The sequence below is a fragment of the Daphnia magna genome, linkage group LG1 (genome assembly GCF_020631705.1).
Source record: "Daphnia magna isolate NIES linkage group LG1, ASM2063170v1.1, whole genome shotgun sequence".
Classification (NCBI taxonomy): domain Eukaryota; kingdom Metazoa; phylum Arthropoda; class Branchiopoda; order Diplostraca; family Daphniidae; genus Daphnia; species Daphnia magna.
Window position 1 is genome coordinate 13,849,143 of NC_059182.1, and position 23,309 is coordinate 13,872,451.

General features: G+C 33.3%; 1 protein-coding gene across 1 annotated transcript; it reads right to left on the reverse strand.

The window, feature by feature from the left end:
* Positions 1-20,144: 20,144 nt before the first annotated feature.
* LOC116929893 (protein MCM10 homolog) lies at positions 20,145-23,292 on the reverse strand. Its single transcript, XM_032937239.2, has 8 exons — positions 23,132-23,292; positions 22,157-23,061; positions 21,898-22,066; positions 21,746-21,840; positions 21,298-21,669; positions 20,833-21,240; positions 20,579-20,770; positions 20,145-20,521 (listed from the first exon to the last, which is right to left on the reverse strand). Exons 1-8 carry the CDS (start codon positions 23,157-23,159, stop codon positions 20,447-20,449), a joined length of 2,244 nt encoding a protein of 747 aa, XP_032793130.1. The 5' UTR covers positions 23,160-23,292; the 3' UTR covers positions 20,145-20,446.
* Positions 23,293-23,309: the final 17 nt, after the last annotated feature.

A 23,309-nucleotide genomic window follows, 5' to 3' on the forward strand; every position in this document is an offset into this window, starting at 1 on the left:
TAAATTCTTAATTTCATAAAAATCTCTTCATTACAGAAAGATTTTTTTTTTATTTTCAGAGATTTTCTATATTGATATCAAATTTATGTTTTTCAAGACATTTTACAACACTTGTGAAAATATAAGGGCCTATTTTAGTTACGAGTAAAACGGGTAAAATTTCCCCTACGCCTCAGGGAAAAAAGGGGATAATTGGCGTGGGGTACGCGGGTATTTCCCCGCCAGACGCGTGGGGAAGCTACGGTAAATGAATTTTTTCAAAGTGGATTTACTACCTCAAGACATCATTTGCACCCTCATAAACTAGGTATGGTTAAATTCGTCTAATTAAGACGAATCTTTCTATGCTAATTATAAGTTTCTAACTAATTTGAACACAAGAGATTTTTATGAAATTAAGAATTTAAAAGATGATGATATAGAATGTAAGATATTTCCCAAACAAAAAATAACGCCCCTCTGATTATTTTTTGATATCAAGTAGACATAATAAGAATGCTTTCCTGAAAAATTCAAGCAATTCCATTCAGCGGCTCATTCCGATTTTTAAAAGTGAAAAACGTCAATTTCACGAAAAATGACTTTTTTTGTACTTTTAAAAATAAGAAATGATACTTTAGAATTACGCTAAGAGTCTGAAATTTTAACCAGACATACTTTATACCCTCCCTCACATCTCCACGAAATTTCATGAATCTGCAACAAAATTAACCTATACTTTAATCTAATCAAAGTTAGCTGTTTATACTGTTTTTTAATTTAGCGCCACCAGGTGGCGCCACAACGGATTTTTGTGCGGTTGGTCTTAAAAAATAGTTTAACATTAGTACTACATGATCTGATAGATAAATCAACTAATTTATACATTTCAATATGCTTTAAAAAATTTTAATCGTAATACGGTCATTCGAACTTTTCAAAATTTCAAACCTTCGCGCCGGACGAATGCGCCATTTTTTTTCAAAATCCTTCTAGGAAAATTTTTTTTTCATCAATACGAATCGATTAAGCCCGGTGGCGATCAAATCCGTGAGATGGTCGCCACAGGTTTTGGTCGTTTTCATATGGAATCACCCATTATTGAAATTTTAAAAAAATTCTTTGTGCATGGTCAAGAACATAAAAAAAGGACTGTAGATGGTAAATATTTTAAATGGAAGTTTCATAACCACTTGTATAAAGCTAAACCTTTATATGGTTAGAAATAAAGTTAAGAATTTAACGAAGATTACGAAACCCAACTTCGTTTTTGCATTGAGCGCTTGGTTTCTTAAATAAACGGAAGAACAAATTGTTGCGCAATTAGCACTTCTGTTTCGTTAATTTAAAAAACGGTTGGTCTGATGGAAAAATTAATGAATGTTTCAAAATCAGCGTTCGGTTTTGAGTAAAAAGTGTGATTTTTCGTTGAATTACAAGAGATGTCGTATTTTGCAAAACAAGTTGTTGCGCTAACAGCCATTTTGTTTCGTTCATTTCAAAACGATTGTTTAAATGAGAAAATATACTGGATTTGAAATCTAAACCGATTGTTTAAATGAGAAAATAAACTGGATTTGAAATCATCGTTCAATTCTGATTGTGTTATTGTAATTTCGTTCAAATCCTAGAGATGGCACTTTTTGCCGATTTTGACAAAAGTGGTAAGGGTATAGCATTCCCACTTTTTCATTTTTGGCGAAATTCTAGATATAACTTAAAATACATGATTTCGATTCCAAAATGAACGAAAATCACAAAAATTGGCGTTGGTTTTATGTGGGCCTTATAGTTTCTGAAATAAACGTAAAAAACGGCTAAACAGTTGTTGCGCTAACAGCCATTTTGTTTCGTTCATTTCTAAACCGATTGTTTAAATGAGAAAATAAACTGGATTTGAAATCATCGTTCAATTCTGATTGTATTATTGTAATTTCGTTCAAATCCTAGAGATGGCACTTTTTGCCGATTTTGACAAAAGTGGTAAGGGTATAGCCTTCCCACTTTTTCATTTTTGGCGAAATTCTAGATATAACTTAAAATACATGATTTCGATTCCAAAATGAACGAAAATCACAAAAATTGGCGTTGGTTTTATGTGGGCCTTATAGTTTCTGAAATAAACGTAAAAAACGGCTAAACAGTTGTTGCGCTAACAGCCATTTTGTTTCGTTCATTTCTAAACCGATTGTTTAAATGAGAAAATAAACTGGATTTGAAATCATCGTTCAATTCTGATTGTATTATTGTAATTTCGTTCAAATCCTAGAGATGGCACTTTTTGCCGATTTTGACAAAAGTGGTAAGGGTATAGCCTTCCCACTTTTTCATTTTTGGCGAAATTCTAGATATAACTTAAAATACATGATTTCGATTCCAAAATGAACGAAAATCACAAAAATTGGCGTTGGTTTTATGTGGGCCTTATAGTTTCTGAAATAAACGTAAAAAACAGCTAAACAGTTGTTGCGCTAACAGCCATTTTGTTTCGTTCATTTCTAAACCGATTGTTTAAATGAGAAAATAAACTGGATTTGAAATCATCGTTCAATTCTGATTGTATTATTGTAATTTCGTTCAAATCCTAGAGATGGCACTTTTTGCCGATTTTGACAAAAGTGGTAAGGGTATAGCCTTCCCACTTTTTCATTTTTGGCGAAATTCTAGATATAACTTAAAATACATGATTTCGATTCCAAAATGAACGAAAATCACAAAAATTGGCGTTGGTTTTATGTGGGCCTTATAGTTTCTGAAATAAACGTAAAAAACGGCTAAACAGTTGTTGCGCTAACAGCCATTTTGTTTCGTTCATTTCTAAACCGATTGTTTAAATGAGAAAATAAACTGGATTTGAAATCATCGTTCAATTCTGATTGTATTATTGTAATTTCGTTCAAATCCTAGAGATGGCACTTTTTGCCGATTTTGACAAAAGTGGTAAGGGTATAGCCTTCCCACTTTTTCATTTTTGGCGAAATTCTAGATATAACTTAAAATACATGATTTCGATTCCAAAATGAACGAAAATCACAAAAATTGGCGTTGGTTTTATGTGGGCCTTTTAGTTTCTGAAATAAACGTAAAAAACGGCTAAACAGTTGTTGCGCTAACAGCCATTTTGTTTCGTTCATTTCTAAACCGATTGTTTAAATGAGAAAATAAACTGGATTTGAAATCATCGTTCAATTCTGATTGTATTATTGTAATTTCGTTCAAATCCTAGAGATGGCACTTTTTGCCGATTTTGACAAAAGTGGTAAGGGTATAGCCTTCCCACTTTTTCATTTTTGGCGAAATTCTAGATATAACTTAAAATACATGATTTCGATTCCAAAATGAACGAAAATCACAAAAATTGGCGTTGGTTTTATGTGGGCCTTATAGTTTCTGAAATAAACGTAAAAAACGGCTAAACAGTTGTTGCGCTAACAGCCATTTTGTTTCGTTCATTTCTAAACCGATTGTTTAAATGAGAAAATAAACTGGATTTGAAATCATCGTTTCATTCTGATTGTATTATTGTAATTTCGTTCAAATCCTAGAGATGGCACTTTTTGCCGATTTTGACAAAAGTGGTAAGGGTATAGCCTTCCCACTTTTTCATTTTTGGCGAAATTCTAGATATAACTTAAAATACATGATTTCGATTCCAAAATGAACGAAAATCACAAAAATTGGCGTTGGTTTTATGTGGGCCTTATAGTTTCTGAAATAAACGTAAAAAACGGCTAAACAGTTGTTGCGCTAACAGCCATTTTGTTTCGTTCATTTCTAAACCGATTGTTTAAATGAGAAAATAAACTGGATTTGAAATCATCGTTCAATTCTGATTGTATTATTGTAATTTCGTTCAAATCCTAGAGATGGCACTTTTTGCCGATTTTGACAAAAGTGGTAAGGGTATAGCCTTCCCACTTTTTCATTTTTGGCGAAATTCTAGATATAACTTAAAATACATGATTTCGATTCCAAAATGAACGAAAATCACAAAAATTGGCGTTGGTTTTATGTGGGCCTTATAGTTTCTGAAATAAACGTAAAAAACGGCTAAACAGTTGTTGCGCTAACAGCCATTTTGTTTCGTTCATTTCTAAACCGATTGTTTAAATGAGAAAATAAACTGGATTTGAAATCATCGTTCAATTCTGATTGTATTATTGTAATTTCGTTCAAATCCTAGAGATGGCACTTTTTGCCGATTTTGACAAAAGTGGTAAGGGTATAGCCTTCCCACTTTTTCATTTTTGGCGAAATTCTAGATATAACTTAAAATACATGATTTCGATTCCAAAATGAACGAAAATCACAAAAATTGGCGTTGGTTTTATGTGGGCCTTATAGTTTCTGAAATAAACGTAAAAAACGGCTAAACAGTTGTTGCGCTAACAGCCATTTTGTTTCGTTCATTTCTAAACCGATTGTTTAAATGAGAAAATAAACTGGATTTGAAATCATCGTTCAATTCTGATTGTATTATTGTAATTTCGTTCAAATCCTAGAGATGGCACTTTTTGCCGATTTTGACAAAAGTGGTAAGGGTATAGCCTTCCCACTTTTTCATTTTTGGTGAAATTCTAGATATAACTTAAAATACATGATTTCGATTCCAAAATGAACGAAAATCACAAAAATTGGCGTTGGTTTTATGTGGGCCTTATAGTTTCTGAAATAAACGTAAAAAACGGCTAAACAGTTGTTGCGCTAACAGCCATTTTGTTTCGTTCATTTGTAAACCGATTGTTTAAATGAGAAAATAAACTGGATTTGAAATCATCGTTCAATTCTGATTGTATTATTGTAATTTCGTTCAAATCCTAGAGATGGCACTTTTTGCCGATTTTGACAAAAGTGGTAAGGGTATAGCCTTCCCACTTTTTCATTTTTGGCGAAATTCTAGATATAACTTAAAATACATGATTTCGATTCCAAAATGAACGAAAATCACAAAAATTGGCGTTGGTTTTATGTGGGCCTTATAGTTTCTGAAATAAACGTAAAAAACGGCTAAACAGTTGTTGCGCTAACAGCCATTTTGTTTCGTTCATTTCTAAACCGATTGTTTAAATGAGAAAATAAACTGGATTTGAAATCATCGTTCAATTCTGATTGTATTATTGTAATTTCGTTCAAATCCTAGAGATGGCACTTTTTGCCGATTTTGACAAAAGTGGTAAGGGTATAGCCTTCCCACTTTTTCATTTTTGGTGAAATTCTAGATATAACTTAAAATACATGATTTCGATTCCAAAATGAACGAAAATCACAAAAATTGGCGTTGGTTTTATGTGGGCCTTATAGTTTCTGAAATAAACGTAAAAAACGGCTAAACAGTTGTTGCGCTAACAGCCATTTTGTTTCGTTCATTTCTAAACCGATTGTTTAAATGAGAAAATAAACTGGATTTGAAATCATCGTTCAATTCTGATTGTATTATTGTAATTTCGTTCAAATCCTAGAGATGGCACTTTTTGCCGATTTTGACAAAAGTGGTAAGGGTATATAGCCTTCCCACTTTTTCATTTTTGGCGAAATTCTAGATATAACTTAAAATACATGATTTCGATTCCAAAATGAACGCAAATCACAAAAATTGGCGTTGGTTTTATGTGGGCCTTATAGTTTCTGAAATAAACGTAAAAAACGGCTAAACAGTTGTTGCGCTAACAGCCATTTTGTTTCGTTCATTTCTAAACCGATTGTTTAAATGAGAAAATAAACTGGATTTGAAATCATCGTTTCATTCTGATTGTATTATTGTAATTTCGTTCAAATCCTAGAGATGGCACTTTTTGCCGATTTTGACAAAAGTGGTAAGGGTAGGCTATAGCCTTCCCACTTTTTCATTTTTGGCGAAATTCTAGATATAACTTAAAATACATGATTTCGATTCCAAAATGAACGAAAATCACAAAAATTGGCGTTGGTTTTATGTGGGCCTTATAGTTTCTGAAATAAACGTAAAAAACGGCTAAACAGTTGTTGCGCTAACAGCCATTTTGTTTCGTTCATTTCTAAACCGATTGTTTAAATGAGAAAATAAACTGGATTTGAAATCATCGTTCAATTCTGATTGTATTATTGTAATTTCGTTCAAATCCTAGAGATGGCACTTTTTGCCGATTTTGACAAAAGTGGTAAGGGTATAGCCTTCCCACTTTTTCATTTTTGGCGAAATTCTAGATATAACTTAAAATACATGATTTCGATTCCAAAATGAACGAAAATCACAAAAATTGGCGTTGGTTTTATGTGGGCCTTATAGTTTCTGAAATAAACGTAAAAAACGGCTAAACAGTTGTTGCGCTAACAGCCATTTTGTTTCGTTCATTTCTAAACCGATTGTTTAAATGAGAAAATAAACTGGATTTGAAATCATCGTTCAATTCTGATTGTATTATTGTAATTTCGTTCAAATCCTAGAGATGGCACTTTTTGCCGATTTTGACAAAAGTGGTAAGGGTATAGCCTTCCCACTTTTTCATTTTTGGTGAAATTCTAGATATAACTTAAAATACATGATTTCGATTCCAAAATGAACGAAAATCACAAAAATTGGCGTTGGTTTTATGTGGGCCTTATAGTTTCTGAAATAAACGTAAAAAACGGCTAAACAGTTGTTGCGCTAACAGCCATTTTGTTTCGTTCATTTCTAAACCGATTGTTTAAATGAGAAAATAAACTGGATTTGAAATCATCGTTCAATTCTGATTGTATTATTGTAATTTCGTTCAAATCCTAGAGATGGCACTTTTTGCCGATTTTGACAAAAGTGGTAAGGGATATAGCCTTCCCACTTTTTCATTTTTGGCGAAATTCTAGATATAACTTAAAATACATGATTTCGATTCCAAAATGAACGAAAATCACAAAAATTGGCGTTGGTTTTATGTGGGCCTTATAGTTTCTGAAATAAACGTAAAAAACGGCTAAACAGTTGTTGCGCTAACAGCCATTTTGTTTCGTTCATTTCTAAACCGATTGTTTAAATGAGAAAATAAACTGGATTTGAAATCATCGTTCAATTCTGATTGTATTATTGTAATTTCGTTCAAATCCTAGAGATGGCACTTTTTGCCGATTTTGACAAAAGTGGTAAGGGTATAGCCTTCCCACTTTTTCATTTTTGGCGAAATTCTAGATATAACTTAAAATACATGATTTCGATTCCAAAATGAACGAAAATCACAAAAATTGGCGTTGGTTTTATGTGGGCCTTATAGTTTCTGAAATAAACGTAAAAAACGGCTAAACAGTTGTTGCGCTAACAGCCATTTTGTTTCGTTCATTTCTAAACCGATTGTTTAAATGAGAAAATAAACTGGATTTGAAATCATCGTTCAATTCTGATTGTATTATTGTAATTTCGTTCAAATCCTAGAGATGGCACTTTTTGCCGATTTTGACAAAAGTGGTAAGGGTATAGCCTTCCCACTTTTTCATTTTTGGTGAAATTCTAGATATAACTTAAAATACATGATTTCGATTCCAAAATGAACGAAAATCACAAAAATTGGCGTTGGTTTTATGTGGGCCTTATAGTTTCTGAAATAAACGTAAAAAACGGCTAAACAGTTGTTGCGCTAACAGCCATTTTGTTTCGTTCATTTCTAAACCGATTGTTTAAATGAGAAAATAAACTGGATTTGAAATCATCGTTCAATTCTGATTGTATTATTGTAATTTCGTTCAAATCCTAGAGATGGCACTTTTTGCCGATTTTGACAAAAGTGGTAAGGGTATAGCCTTCCCACTTTTTCATTTTTGGCGAAATTCTAGATATAACTTAAAATACATGATTTCGATTCCAAAATGAACGAAAATCACAAAAATTGGCGTTGGTTTTATGTGGGCCTTATAGTTTCTGAAATAAACGTAAAAAACGGCTAAACAGTTGTTGCGCTAACAGCCATTTTGTTTCGTTCATTTCTAAACCGATTGTTTAAATGAGAAAATAAACTGGATTTGAAATCATCGTTCAATTCTGATTGTATTATTGTAATTTCGTTCAAATCCTAGAGATGGCACTTTTGCCGATTTTGACAAAAGTGGTAAGGGTATAGCCTTCCCACTTTTTCATTTTTGGCGAAATTCTAGATATAACTTAAAATACATGATTTCGATTCCAAAATGAACGAAAATCACAAAAATTGGCGTTGGTTTTATGTGGGCCTTATAGTTTCTGAAATAAACGTAAAAAACGGCTAAACAGTTGTTGCGCTAACAGCCATTTTGTTTCGTTCATTTCTAAACCGATTGTTTAAATGAGAAAATAAACTGGATTTGAAATCATCGTTCAATTCTGATTGTATTATTGTAATTTCGTTCAAATCCTAGAGATGGCACTTTTTGCCGATTTTGACAAAAGTGGTAAGGGTATAGTCTTCCCACTTTTTCATTTTTGGTGAAATTCTAGATATAACTTAAAATACATGATTTCGATTCCAAAATGAACGAAAATCACAAAAATTGGCGTTGGTTTTATGTGGGCCTTATAGTTTCTGAAATAAACGTAAAAAACGGCTAAACAGTTGTTGCGCTAACAGCCATTTTGTTTCGTTCATTTCTAAACCGATTGTTTAAATGAGAAAATAAACTGGATTTGAAATCATCGTTCAATTCTGATTGTATTATTGTAATTTCGTTCAAATCCTAGAGATGGCACTTTTTGCCGATTTTGACAAAAGTGGTAAGGGTTATAGCCTTCCCACTTTTTCATTTTTGGCGAAATTCTAGATATAACTTAAAATACATGATTTCGATTCCAAAATGAACGAAAATCACAAAAATTGGCGTTGGTTTTATGTGGGCCTTATAGTTTCTGAAATAAACGTAAAAAACGGCTAAACAGTTGTTGCGCTAACAGCCATTTTGTTTCGTTCATTTCTAAACCGATTGTTTAAATGAGAAAATAAACTGGATTTGAAATCATCGTTTCATTCTGATTGTATTATTGTAATTTCGTTCAAATCCTAGAGATGGCACTTTTTGCCGATTTTGACAAAAGTGGTAAGGGTAGGCTATAGCCTTCCCACTTTTTCATTTTTGGCGAAATTCTAGATATAACTTAAAATACATGATTTCGATTCCAAAATGAACGAAAATCACAAAAATTGGCGTTGGTTTTATGTGGGCCTTATAGTTTCTGAAATAAACGTAAAAAACGGCTAAACAGTTGTTGCGCTAACAGCCATTTTGTTTCGTTCATTTCTAAACCGATTGTTTAAATGAGAAAATAAACTGGATTTGAAATCATCGTTCAATTCTGATTGTATTATTGTAATTTCGTTCAAATCCTAGAGATGGCACTTTTTGCCGATTTTGACAAAAGTGGTAAGGGTATAGCCTTCCCACTTTTTCATTTTTGGTGAAATTCTAGATATAACTTAAAATACATGATTTCGATTCCAAAATGAACGAAAATCACAAAAATTGGCGTTGGTTTTATGTGGGCCTTATAGTTTCTGAAATAAACGTAAAAAACGGCTAAACAGTTGTTGCGCTAACAGCCATTTTGTTTCGTTCATTTCTAAACCGATTGTTTAAATGAGAAAATAAACTGGATTTGAAATCATCGTTCAATTCTGATTGTATTATTGTAATTTCGTTCAAATCCTAGAGATGGCACTTTTTGCCGATTTTGACAAAAGTGGTAAGGGTATATAGCCTTCCCACTTTTTCATTTTTGGCGAAATTCTAGATATAACTTAAAATACATGATTTCGATTCCAAAATGAACGAAAATCACAAAAATTGGCGTTGGTTTTATGTGGGCCTTATAGTTTCTGAAATAAACGTAAAAAACGGCTAAACAGTTGTTGCGCTAACAGCCATTTTGTTTCGTTCATTTCTAAACCGATTGTTTAAATGAGAAAATAAACTGGATTTGAAATCATCGTTCAATTCTGATTGTATTATTGTAATTTCGTTCAAATCCTAGAGATGGCACTTTTTGCCGATTTTGACAAAAGTGAAGTGGTATAGCCTTCCCACTTTTTCATTTTTAGCGAAATTCTAGATATAACTTAAAATACATGATTTCGATTCCAAAATGAACGAAAATCACAAAAATTGGCGTTGGTTTTATGTGGGCCTTATAGTTTCTGAAATAAACGTAAAAAACGGCTAAACAGTTGTTGCGCTAACAGCCATTTTGTTTCGTTCATTTCTAAACCGATTGTTTAAATGAGAAAATAAACTGGATTTGAAATCATCGTTCAATTCTGATTGTATTATTGTAATTTCGTTCAAATCCTAGAGATGGCACTTTTCTGCCGATTTTGACAAAAGTGGTAAGGGTATAGCCTTCCCACTTTTTCATTTTTGGCGAAATTCTAGATATAACTTAAAATACATGATTTCGATTCCAAAATGAACGAAAATCACAAAAATTGGCGTTGGTTTTATGTGGGCCTTATAGTTTCTGAAATAAACGTAAAAAACGGCTAAACAGTTGTTGCGCTAACAGCCATTTTGTTTCGTTCATTTCTAAACCGATTGTTTAAATGAGAAAATAAACTGGATTTGAAATCATCGTTCAATTCTGATTGTATTATTGTAATTTCGTTCAAATCCTAGAGATGGCACTTTTGCCGATTTTGACAAAAGTGGTAAGGGTATAGCCTTCCCACTTTTTCATTTTTGGCGAAATTCTAGATATAACTTAAAATACATGATTTCGATTCCAAAATGAACGAAAATCACAAAAATTGGCGTTGGTTTTATGTGGGCCTTATAGTTTCTGAAATAAACGTAAAAAACGGCTAAACAGTTGTTGCGCTAACAGCCATTTTGTTTCGTTCATTTCTAAACCGATTGTTTAAATGAGAAAATAAACTGGATTTGAAATCATCGTTCAATTCTGATTGTATTATTGTAATTTCGTTCAAATCCTAGAGATGGCACTTTTTGCCGATTTTGACAAAAGTGGTAAGGGTATAGCCTTCCCACTTTTTCATTTTTGGCGAAATTCTAGATATAACTTAAAATACATGATTTCGATTCCAAAATGAACGAAAATCACAAAAATTGGCGTTGGTTTTATGTGGGCCTTATAGTTTCTGAAATAAACGTAAAAAACGGCTAAACAGTTGTTGCGCTAACAGCCATTTTGTTTCGTTCATTTCTAAACCGATTGTTTAAATGAGAAAATAAACTGGATTTGAAATCATCGTTCAATTCTGATTGTATTATTGTAATTTCGTTCAAATCCTAGAGATGGCACTTTTTGCCGATTTTGACAAAAGTGGTAAGGGTATAGCCTTCCCACTTTTTCATTTTTGGCGAAATTCTAGATATAACTTAAAATACATGATTTCGATTCCAAAATGAACGAAAATCACAAAAATTGGCGTTGGTTTTATGTGGGCCTTATAGTTTCTGAAATAAACGTAAAAAACGGCTAAACAGTTGTTGCGCTAACAGCCATTTTGTTTCGTTCATTTCTAAACCGATTGTTTAAATGAGAAAATAAACTGGATTTGAAATCATCGTTCAATTCTGATTGTATTATTGTAATTTCGTTCAAATCCTAGAGATGGCACTTTTTGCCGATTTTGACAAAAGTGGTAAGGGTATAGCCTTCCCACTTTTTCATTTTTGGCGAAATTCTAGATATAACTTAAAATACATGATTTCGATTCCAAAATGAACGAAAATCACAAAAATTGGCGTTGGTTTTATGTGGGCCTTATAGTTTCTGAAATAAACGTAAAAAACGGCTAAACAGTTGTTGCGCTAACAGCCATTTTGTTTCGTTCATTTCTAAACCGATTGTTTAAATGAGAAAATAAACTGGATTTGAAATCATCGTTCAATTCTGATTGTATTATTGTAATTTCGTTCAAATCCTAGAGATGGCACTTTTTGCCGATTTTGACAAAAGTGGTAAGGGTATAGCCTTCCCACTTTTTCATTTTTGGCGAAATTCTAGATATAACTTAAAATACATGATTTCGATTCCAAAATGAACGAAAATCACAAAAATTGGCGTTGGTTTTATGTGGGCCTTATAGTTTCTGAAATAAACGTAAAAAACGGCTAAACAGTTGTTGCGCTAACAGCCATTTTGTTTCGTTCATTTCTAAACCGATTGTTTAAATGAGAAAATAAACTGGATTTGAAATCATCGTTCAATTCTGATTGTATTATTGTAATTTCGTTCAAATCCTAGAGATGGCACTTTTTGCCGATTTTGACAAAAGTGGTAAGGGTATAGCCTTCCCACTTTTTCATTTTTGGCGAAATTCTAGATATAACTTAAAATACATGATTTCGATTCCAAAATGAACGAAAATCACAAAAATTGGCGTTGGTTTTATGTGGGCCTTATAGTTTCTGAAATAAACGTAAAAAACGGCTAAACAGTTGTTGCGCTAACAGCCATTTTGTTTCGTTCATTTCTAAACCGATTGTTTAAATGAGAAAATAAACTGGATTTGAAATCATCGTTCAATTCTGATTGTATTATTGTAATTTCGTTCAAATCCTAGAGATGGCACTTTTTGCCGATTTTGACAAAAGTGGTAAGGGTATAGCCTTCCCACTTTTTCATTTTTGGCGAAATTCTAGATATAACTTAAAATACATGATTTCGATTCCAAAATGAACGAAAATCACAAAAATTGGCGTTGGTTTTATGTGGGCCTTATAGTTTCTGAAATAAACGTAAAAAACGGCTAAACAGTTGTTGCGCTAACAGCCATTTTGTTTCGTTCATTTCTAAACCGATTGTTTAAATGAGAAAATAAACTGGATTTGAAATCATCGTTCCATTCTGATTGTATTATTGTAATTTCGTTCAAATCCTAGAGATGGCACTTTTTGCCGATTTTGACAAAAGTGGTAAGGGTATAGCCTTCCCACTTTTTCATTTTTGGCGAAATTCTAGATATAACTTAAAATACATGATTTCGATTCCAAAATGAACGAAAATCACAAAAATTGGCGTTGGTTTTATGTGGGCCTTATAGTTTCTGAAATAAACGTAAAAAACGGCTAAACAGTTGTTGCGCTAACAGCCATTTTGTTTCGTTCATTTCTAAACCGATTGTTTAAATGAGAAAATAAACTGGATTTGAAATCATCGTTCAATTCTGATTGTATTATTGTAATTTCGTTCAAATCCTAGAGATGGCACTTTTTGCCGATTTTGACAAAAGTGGTAAGGGTATAGCCTTCCCACTTTTTCATTTTTGGCGAAATTCTAGATATAACTTAAAATACATGATTTCGATTCCAAAATGAACGAAAATCACAAAAATTGGCGTTGGTTTTATGTGGGCCTTATAGTTTCTGAAATAAACGTAAAAAACGGCTAAACAGTTGTTGCGCTAACAGCCATTTTGTTTCGTTCATTTCTAAACCGATTGTTTAAATGAGAAAATAAACTGGATTTGAAATCATCGTTCAATTCTGATTGTATTATTGTAATTTCGTTCAAATCCTAGAGATGGCACTTTTTGCCGATTTTGACAAAAGTGGTAAGGGTATAGCCTTCCCACTTTTTCATTTTTGGCGAAATTCTAGATATAACTTAAAATACATGATTTCGATTCCAAAATGAACGAAAATCACAAAAATTGGCGTTGGTTTTATGTGGGCCTTATAGTTTCTGAAATAAACGTAAAAAACGGCTAAACAGTTGTTGCGCTAACAGCCATTTTGTTTCGTTCATTTCTAAACCGATTGTTTAAATGAGAAAATAAACTGGATTTGAAATCATCGTTCAATTCTGATTGTATTATTGTAATTTCGTTCAAATCCTAGAGATGGCACTTTTTGCCGATTTTGACAAAAGTGGTAAGGGTATAGCCTTCCCACTTTTTCATTTTTGGCGAAATTCTAGATATAACTTAAAATACATGATTTCGATTCCAAAATGAACGAAAATCACAAAAATTGGCGTTGGTTTTATGTGGGCCTTATAGTTTCTGAAATAAACGTAAAAAACGGCTAAACAGTTGTTGCGCTAACAGCCATTTTGTTTCGTTCATTTCTAAACCGATTGTTTAAATGAGAAAATAAACTGGATTTGAAATCATCGTTCAATTCTGATTGTATTATTGTAATTTCGTTCAAATCCTAGAGATGGCACTTTTTGCCGATTTTGACAAAAGTGGTAAGGGTCTATAGCCTTCCCACTTTTTCATTTTTGGCGAAATTCTAGATATAACTTAAAATACATGATTTCGATTCCAAAATGAACGAAAATCACAAAAATTGGCGTTGGTTTTATGTGGGCCTTATTGTTTCTGAAATAAACTACGTAAAAACGGCTAAACAGTTGTTGCGCTAACAGCCATTTTGTTTCGTTCATTTCTAAACCGATTGTTTAAATGAGAAAATAAACTGGATTTGAAATCATCGTTCAATTCTGATTGTATTATTGTAATTTCGTTCAAATCCTAGAGATGGCACTTTTTGCCGATTTTGACAAAAGTGGTAAGGGTATAGCCTTCCCACTTTTTCATTTTTGGCGAAATTCTAGATATAACTTAAAATACATGATTTCGATTCCAAAATGAACGAAAATCACAAAAATTGGCGTTGGTTTTATGTGGGCCTTATTGTTTCTGAAATAAACGTAAAAAACGGCTAAACAGTTGTTGCGCTAACAGCCATTTTGTTTCGTTCATTTCTAAACCGATTGTTTAAATGAGAAAATAAACTGGATTTGAAATCATCGTTCAATTCTGATTGTATTATTGTAATTTCGTTCAAATCCTAGAGATGGCACTTTTTGCCGATTTTGACAAAAGTGGTAAGGGTATAGCCTTCCCACTTTTTTATTTTTGGCGAAATTCTAGATATAACTTAAAATACATGATTTCGATTCCAAAATGAACGAAAATCACAAAAATTGGCGTTGGTTTTATGTGGGCCTTATTGTTTCTGAAATAAACGTAAAAAACGGCTAAACAGTTGTTGCGCTAACAGCCATTTTGTTTCGTTCATTTCTAAACCGATTGTTTAAATGAGAAAATAAACTGGATTTGAAATCATCGTTCAATTCTGATTGTATTATTGTAATTTCGTTCAAATCCTAGAGATGGCACTTTTTGCCGATTTTGACAAAAGTGGTAAGGGTATAGCCTTCCCACTTTTTCATTTTTGGCGAAATTCTAGATATAACTTAAAATACATGATTTCGATTCCAAAATGAACGAAAATCACAAAAATTGGCGTTGGTTTTATGTGGGCCTTATTGTTTCTGAAATAAACGTAAAAAACGGCTAAACAGTTGTTGCGCTAACAGCCATTTTGTTTCGTTCATTTCTAAACCGATTGTTTAAATGAGAAAATAAACTGGATTTGAAATCATCGTTCAATTCTGATTGTATTATTGTAATTTCGTTCAAATCCTAGAGATGGCACTTTTGCCGATTTTGACAAAAGTGGTAAGGGTATAGCCTTCACACGTTTTTATTTTTGGCGAAATTCTAGATTTAACTTAAAATACATGATTTCGATTCCAAAATGAACGAAAATCACAAAAATTGGCGTTGGTTTTATGTGGGCCTTATAGTTTCTGAAATAAACGTAAAAAACGGCTAAACAGTTGTTGCGCTAACAGCCATTTTGTTTCGTTCATTTCTAAACCGATTGTTTAAATGAGAAAATAAACTGGATTTGAAATCATCGTTCAATTCTGATTGTATTATTGTAATTTCGTTCAAATCCTAGAGATGGCACTTTTTGCCGATTTTGACAAAAGTGGTAAGGGTATAGCCTTCCCACTTTTTCATTTTTGGCGAAATTCTAGATATAACTTAAAATACATGATTTCGATTCCAAAATGAAACGAAAATCACAAAAATTGGCGTTGGTTTTATGTGGGCCTTATTGTTTCTGAAATAAACGTAAAAAACGGCTAAACAGTTGTTGCGCTAACAGCCATTTTGTTTCGTTCATTTCTAAACCGATTGTTTAAATGAGAAAATAAACTGGATTTGAAATCATCGTTCAATTCTGATTGTATTATTGTAATTTCGTTCAAATCCTAGAGATGGCACTTTTTGCCGATTTTGACAAAAGTGGTAAGGGTATAGCCTTCCCACTTTTTCATTTTTGGCGAAATTCTAGATATAACTTAAAATACATGATTTCGATTCCAAAATGAACGAAAATCACAAAAATTGGCGTTGGTTTTATGTGGGCCTTATTGTTTCTGAAATAAACGTAAAAAACGGCTAAACAGTTGTTGCGCTAACAGCCATTTTGTTTCGTTCATTTCTAAACCGATTGTTTAAATGAGAAAATAAACTGGATTTGAAATCATCGTTCAATTCTGATTGTATTATTGTAATTTCGTTCAAATCCTAGAGATGGCACTTTTTGCCGATTTTGACAAAAGTGGTAAGGGTATAGCCTTCCCACTTTTTCATTTTTGGCGAAATTCTAGATATAACTTAAAATACATGATTTCGATTCCAAAATGAACGAAAATCACAAAAATTGGCGTTGGTTTTATGTGGGCCTTATAGTTTCTGAAATAAACGTAAAAAACGGCTAAACAGTTGTTGCGCTAACAGCCATTTTGTTTCGTTCATTTCTAAACCGATTGTTTAAATGAGAAAATAAACTGGATTTGAAATCATCGTTCAATTCTGATTGTATTATTGTAATTTCGTTCAAATCCTAGGGATGGCACTTTTTGCCGATTTTGACAAAAGTGGTAAGGGTCTATAGCCTTCCCACTTTTTCATTTTTGGCGAAATTCTAGATATAACTTAAAATACATGATTTCGATTCCAAAATAAACGAAAATCACAAAAATTGGCGTTGGTTTTATGTGGGCCTTATTGTTTCTGAAATAAACGTAAAAAACGGCTAAACAGTTGTTGCGCTAACAGCCATTTTGTTTCGTTCATTTCTAAACCGATTGTTTAAATGAGAAAATAAACTGGATTTGAAATCATCGTTCAATTCTGATTGTATTATTGTAATTTCGTTCAAATCCTAGAGATGGCACTTTTTGCCGATTTTGACAAAAGTGGTAAGGGTATAGCCTTCCCACTTTTTCATTTTTGGCGAAATTCTAGATATAACTTAAAATACATGATTTCGATTCCAAAATGAACGAAAATCACAAAAATTGGCGTTGGTTTTATGTGGGCCTTATTGTTTCTGAAATAAACGTAAAAAACGGCTAAACAGTTGTTGCGCTAACAGCCATTTTGTTTCGTTCATTTCTAAACCGATTGTTTAAATGAGAAAATAAACTGGATTTGAAATCATCGTTCAATTCTGATTGTATTATTGTAATTTCGTTCAAATCCTAGAGATGGCACTTTTTGCCGATTTTGACAAAAGTGGTAAGGGTATAGCCTTCCCACTTTTTTATTTTTGGCGAAATTCTAGATATAACTTAAAATACATGATTTCGATTCCAAAATGAACGAAAATCACAAAAATTGGCGTTGGTTTTATGTGGGCCTTATTGTTTCTGAAATAAACGTAAAAAACGGCTAAACAGTTGTTGCGCTAACAGCCATTTTGTTTCGTTCATTTCTAAACCGATTGTTTAAATGAGAAAATAAACTGGATTTGAAATCATCGTTCAATTCTGATTGTATTATTGTAATTTCGTTCAAATCCTAGAGATGGCACTTTTTGCCGATTTTGACAAAAGTGGTAAGGGTATAGCCTTCCCACTTTTTCATTTTTGGCGAAATTCTAGATATAACTTAAAATACATGATTTCGATTCCAAAATGAACGAAAATCACAAAAATTGGCGTTGGTTTTATGTGGGCCTTATTGTTTCTGAAATAAACGTAAAAAACGGCTAAACAGTTGTTGCGCTAACAGCCATTTTGTTTCGTTCATTTCTAAACCGATTGTTTAAATGAGAAAATAAACTGGATTTGAAATCATCGTTCAATTCTGATTGTATTATTGTAATTTCGTTCAAATCCTAGAGATGGCACTTTTTGCCGATTTTGACAAAAGTGGTAAGGGTATAGCCTTCCCACGTTTTTATTTTTGGCGAAATTCTAGATTTAACTTAAAATACATGATTTCGATTCCAAAATGAACGAAAATCACAAAAATTGGCGTTGGTTTTATGTGGGCCTTATAGTTTCTGAAATAAACGTAAAAAACGGCTAAACAGTTGTTGCGCTAACAGCCATTTTGTTTCGTTCATTTCTAAACCGATTGTTTAAATGAGAAAATAAACTGGATTTGAAATCATCGTTCAATTCTGATTGTATTATTGTAATTTCGTTCAAATCCTAGAGATGGCACTTTTTGCCGATTTTGACAAAAGTGGTAAGGGTATAGCCTTCCCACTTTTTCATTTTTGGCGAAATTCTAGATATAACTTAAAATACATGATTTCGATTCCAAAATGAAACGAAAATCACAAAAATTGGCGTTGGTTTTATGTGGGCCTTATTGTTTCTGAAATAAACGTAAAAAACGGCTAAACAGTTGTTGCGCTAACAGCCATTTTGTTTCGTTCATTTCTAAACCGATTGTTTAAATGAGAAAATAAACTGGATTTGAAATCATCGTTCAATTCTGATTGTATTATTGTAATTTCGTTCAAATCCTAGAGATGGCACTTTTTGCCGATTTTGACAAAAGTGGTAAGGGTATAGCCTTCCCACTTTTTCATTTTTGGCGAAATTCTAGATATAACTTAAAATACATGATTTCGATTCCAAAATGAACGAAAATCACAAAAATTGGCGTTGGTTTTATGTGGGCCTTATTGTTTCTGAAATAAACGTAAAAAACGGCTAAACAGTTGTTGCGCTAACAGCCATTTTGTTTCGTTCATTTCTAAACCGATTGTTTAAATGAGAAAATAAACTGGATTTGAAATCATCGTTCAATTCTGATTGTATTATTGTAATTTCGTTCAAATCCTAGAGATGGCACTTTTTGCCGATTTTGACAAAAGTGGTAAGGGTATAGGGCCTTCCCACTTTTTCTTTTTGGGAAATTCTAGATATAACTTAAAATACATGATTTCGATTCCAAAATGATCAAAAAAAACAAAATTGGGTTTTGGTGTAATTGGGTTTTTTTTAAAAAAAAAAAAAAAAAAAAAACTAAACAGTTGTTGCGCTAACAGCCATTTTGTTTCGTTCGTTTCTAAACCGATTGTTTAAATGAGAAAATAAACTGGATTTGAAATCATCGTTCAATTCTGATTGTATTATTGTAATTTGTTCAAATCCTAGAGATGGCACTTTTCCGATTTTGACAAAAGTGGTAGGGCCTTCCACTTTTTCATTTTTGGCGAAATTCTAGATATAACTTAAAATACATGATTTCGATTCCAAAATGAACGAAAATCACAAAAATTGGCGTTGGTTTTATGTGGGCCTTATTGTTTCTGAAATAAACGTAAAAAACGGCTAAACAGTTGTTGCGTTAACAGCCATTTTGTTTCGTTCATTTCTAAACCGATTGTTTAAATGAGAAAATAAACTGGATTTGAAATCATCGTTCAATTCTGATTGTATTATTGTAATTTCGTTCAAATCCTAGAGATGGCACTTTTTGCCGATTTTGACAAAAGTGGGAAGGGTATAGCCTTCCCACTTTTTCATTTTTGGCGAAATTCTAGATATAACTTAAAATACATGATTTCGATTCCAAAATGAACGAAAATCACAAAAATTGGCGTTGGTTTTATGTGGGCCTTATTGTTTCTGAAATAAACGTAAAAAACGGCTAAACAGTTGTTGCGCTAACAGCCATTTTGTTTCGTTCATTTCTAAACCGATTGTTTAAATGAGAAAATAAACTGGATTTGAAATCATCGTTCAATTCTGATTGTATTATTGTAATTTCGTTCAAATCCTAGAGATGGCACTTTTTGCCGATTTTGACAAAAGTGGTAAGGGTATAGCCTTCACACGTTTTTATTTTTGGCGAAATTCTAGATTTAACTTAAAATACATGATTTCGATTCCAAAATGAACGAAAATCACAAAAATTGGCGTTGGTTTTATGTGGGCCTTATAGTTTCTGAAATAAACGTAAAAAACGGCTAAACAGTTGTTGCGCTAACAGCCATTTTGTTTCGTTCATTTCTAAACCGATTGTTTAAATGAGAAAATAAACTGGATTTGAAATCATCGTTCAATTCTGATTGTATTATTGTAATTTCGTTCAAATCCTAGAGATTCGATAGAGAAGATAGAGAAATCATCGTTCAATTTTGATTGTATTAGGGAAATTTCATCCAATTTTTAGAGTTGTCTCGGATTAGTAGGTTTATCGGACTCGGGGAGAACTGCATCAGGCAGCTGGGTCTGGTTCCCGATATACCAACGGAATTTTTTAAAAGTGTGTGATAGATACGAAATTTTATGCCTTCTGCAGACAAAGCACACGATTTTCAGATTAAAAAACAAAAAGAATAGCTTTTAAAAAATAAAGAATAAAAAAATATTAAATTGAAGAGATATTTGTATCTTGAATCGCACAAAGAGATTGGCATTGGCGTCTCAGCAGTTAACATGTTTCCTTTCTTCACCACGTATCAGAAGTTCCTCAGTGGGTAGTGCAGGACCTTTTCGTTCCTGTGAAATGAAACAAAATAATGAGATCCGTAACTCTAGCGTAGAAAGTGTACGGACCTTGGCCATCGCTGCTTTATCCCAGTTCGAGCTTCCACAGTGCGTGCAGGGTCGTTTAGGAAGCCTATCAAGGCTAATGGTTCTTTGTTTGCAATCTTTGCACTGAAAAAACCTTTTCACGGCTTTAATTGTGCGAACTGAGTGTCCTTCTCGACGACATAATTCAGAGGCAGATAACGCTGTATAATTGCACTATTGAGACGTATAATTACGAGGTGAATTAAAAATTTGGTGACGAAACAACTCTTGCTTACTTTTGTGCAAGTGACTGCAGTGGTTTTGATTTCAAATGTGTCAAGCATTTTTGCCTCCATTTGTTCCTTTCTTTCAAGTTTCGAAAAATATTGCTCACTTTGTTTGACTTCAAATTCATCAACTAAATTAGAGTGAGCAGACTTAGCCTGTAATAGTTCGTCTAGCTCGGCTTTAGTTCTTTTTAAGGGCCTCGGAGTGTCCACAAGACCTGTGTTGATTTCCATAGCGTCCTCGTCACCCAACGTGTCAAGCGCGCGTTTCCTAACTTTCGCTTGCATTTTTGGGGTAGTCGCTTTTTGAATCGGATCGTTTGGGTCCGACGGCTGCAGTGGCCCCTTCACCCTAACAAGTTGCAATGCTTTTAATTTGGCCGACATCATTCTTGGATGCGGCCTAGGAAGCCTCACCTGATAATACACATATCTTTAATAATTTTGCTATAATTGAAATTATCAATCAAAAACCTCATCAGAAAGATCTATATCATTTTGATCTTGCACTAGTCCACGACCCAGTTGGGGAGATGATAAAGCAACTTTACTAGCCTTCATCTGAATAGCTTTCATTTCTAAAAGTTTTTGCTGATGTTGCAAGAGTAAATCTTTCGCTGTGATCGATTTCACAGGTGCCGCGGGAGAAGAGATGCTCGGTGATTCCTTTGAATCCTTTGACTTTTCTAGACATTTCAGCAAGTTCCTACTCCCGGCTGTCGGATTTAACAAACGTTCAGAGAACTGTGCCTGTACACTTTTTTTTGCCAGCTTTTCTTCTTCCTCTTTTAGTCTTAGAGCGTGATTCTGCATTTTAAGACTGTCCAAGATCTTGTTATCTTTCACCTGAATACGAATTATGAAAAATTAGAGAAAATGATTAAACACTTCGATTTCTTGTTCCAATAAATCAACTACGTACTCTGGAAGCCGGTGGCGCTACTACTTTTCCTGTAAACATTTGGCCTCCATAAAAGACCTCGTTTTTTCCCAAAACTTTCTGTTTCAGTCGATCTTCTATAGAACATTAAAGATCAGTGAATATTGCCCAAATAGTAAAAATAGAAACTTTACTTGTTGAAAGTCCAGTTCCTGAAAAATGTGATTGGATTTCTGATCGTTTAGCGCTAGTTTTCTTGAATTCATTTTGGACGTGATAAATACAGAATTCACATTCAGATTTATTTACAAAGGAAGGACAACGACTTCCATCTTTACGATTTGCACGGCACCAGCCCAAATCCTACAATAAAGTAGCAATCATTAAAAAAACGGTACGAAGCTTTGGGATTAAAAAAAAATTATTGATAAAAAAATGTCACATTATTTTTACCTTTGAGCCCCCAATATGAAGGACTTTCTGGTGATGATCAACTGTGAAGCTTATCTCATCAGCTTTGCTTTCTTTCATGAACGTCGGATTTAGTATGCCAATGACCGAGCCAATCGCCATCTTCCAGTGCGTATTAAATACTTCACCAAAAAGGAAAAATGACACTTGTTTGGTGCAATCTTTCAAGTCACTCAGCTTCCAGATGGAATATTTTTTGCCCTTTTGTGAAGTCCTAGCTTCACTTTTTGATATAAGCACTGCCATTGTTACCCAATCTTCCTTAATATCACCACCTCGCATGTGACTTTTGATTTGGGATACTTTTATTTGTTTCCTGCCTTCCATTCTTTGCATAAGAGCACTGGAACCAATGAGTGGGTTGATAATCTTGATGCCAAAGAATGCATCAGTAAATCCATTGTCTGCAGTTGAAGGTTCAGTTGCTTTGGCACAAGCTCCACCAAGTTTGGTTAATGCTCCTTGTTTAGTTTTCCATCCTGGAGAGCACTTTTGTCCCTTAAGCCTATCTACTATAGGTTCGTGGGCAAGACGCTGTTTCACAAATTGACCAAATTCATTGTACTTATTTACACTTCGGTTTCCTTCCTCATCTTCGGAACTATCAGATTCTTGAGTATGTATCAAACTAGGTGTTTCTGAATCTACAGTTTTCATATTTTCAGGGTTTGGTTTGAAATTTAACCCAACATCTTTTAGCCCAGATCCTGCAGGTTTCACATCATTCTGCTGTCTAAGTTGATCCTTTAATATGGCCATCTGTTTTTCCATGTCTTCCAACCTTTTCTTGAGAATATCAGACTCACTTCCTTGTGGTTCAGCGGCAGCAGTTGAAGACGATGGTAGAAACTCATCTTCATCCAGTAGCTCTGCTAATGCATCAATGTCTGCCATAATAAAACAACTTCATGTTATAAGAAAAAAGGAAGAATTCAACAATATCTGGACACAGCATACCACAAATATCATCCAGATTCTCGGCCATTCTTATAAACTATTTCAATTTAATAATTAAAAATTCACAACCTACAAGCTCAAAGCCGTTTGTTGAGACTTGAGAGACAGACCATTCACGAAAATTTCTTTGCCGCGAAAATCGGCGTTGCCAGAGAGTTTTGTTTTGGGCCGCGGTGCC

What these genes read in the sequence shown, in the direction of transcription:
- LOC116929893 (XM_032937239.2), bottom strand. Translation starts at nt 23,159, where the DNA reads ATGGCCGAGAATCTGGATGATATTTGTG. An exon ending in GAATCTGGATGATATTTGTG is followed by an intron (nt 23,062 to 23,131) that starts GTATGCTGTGTC and finishes TTATTATGGCAG; the next exon opens with ACATTGATGCATTAGCAGAG. An exon ending in ATAAAGCAGCGATGGCCAAG is followed by an intron (nt 20,522 to 20,578) that starts GTCCGTACACTT and finishes TTCATTTCACAG; the next exon opens with GAACGAAAAGGTCCTGCACT.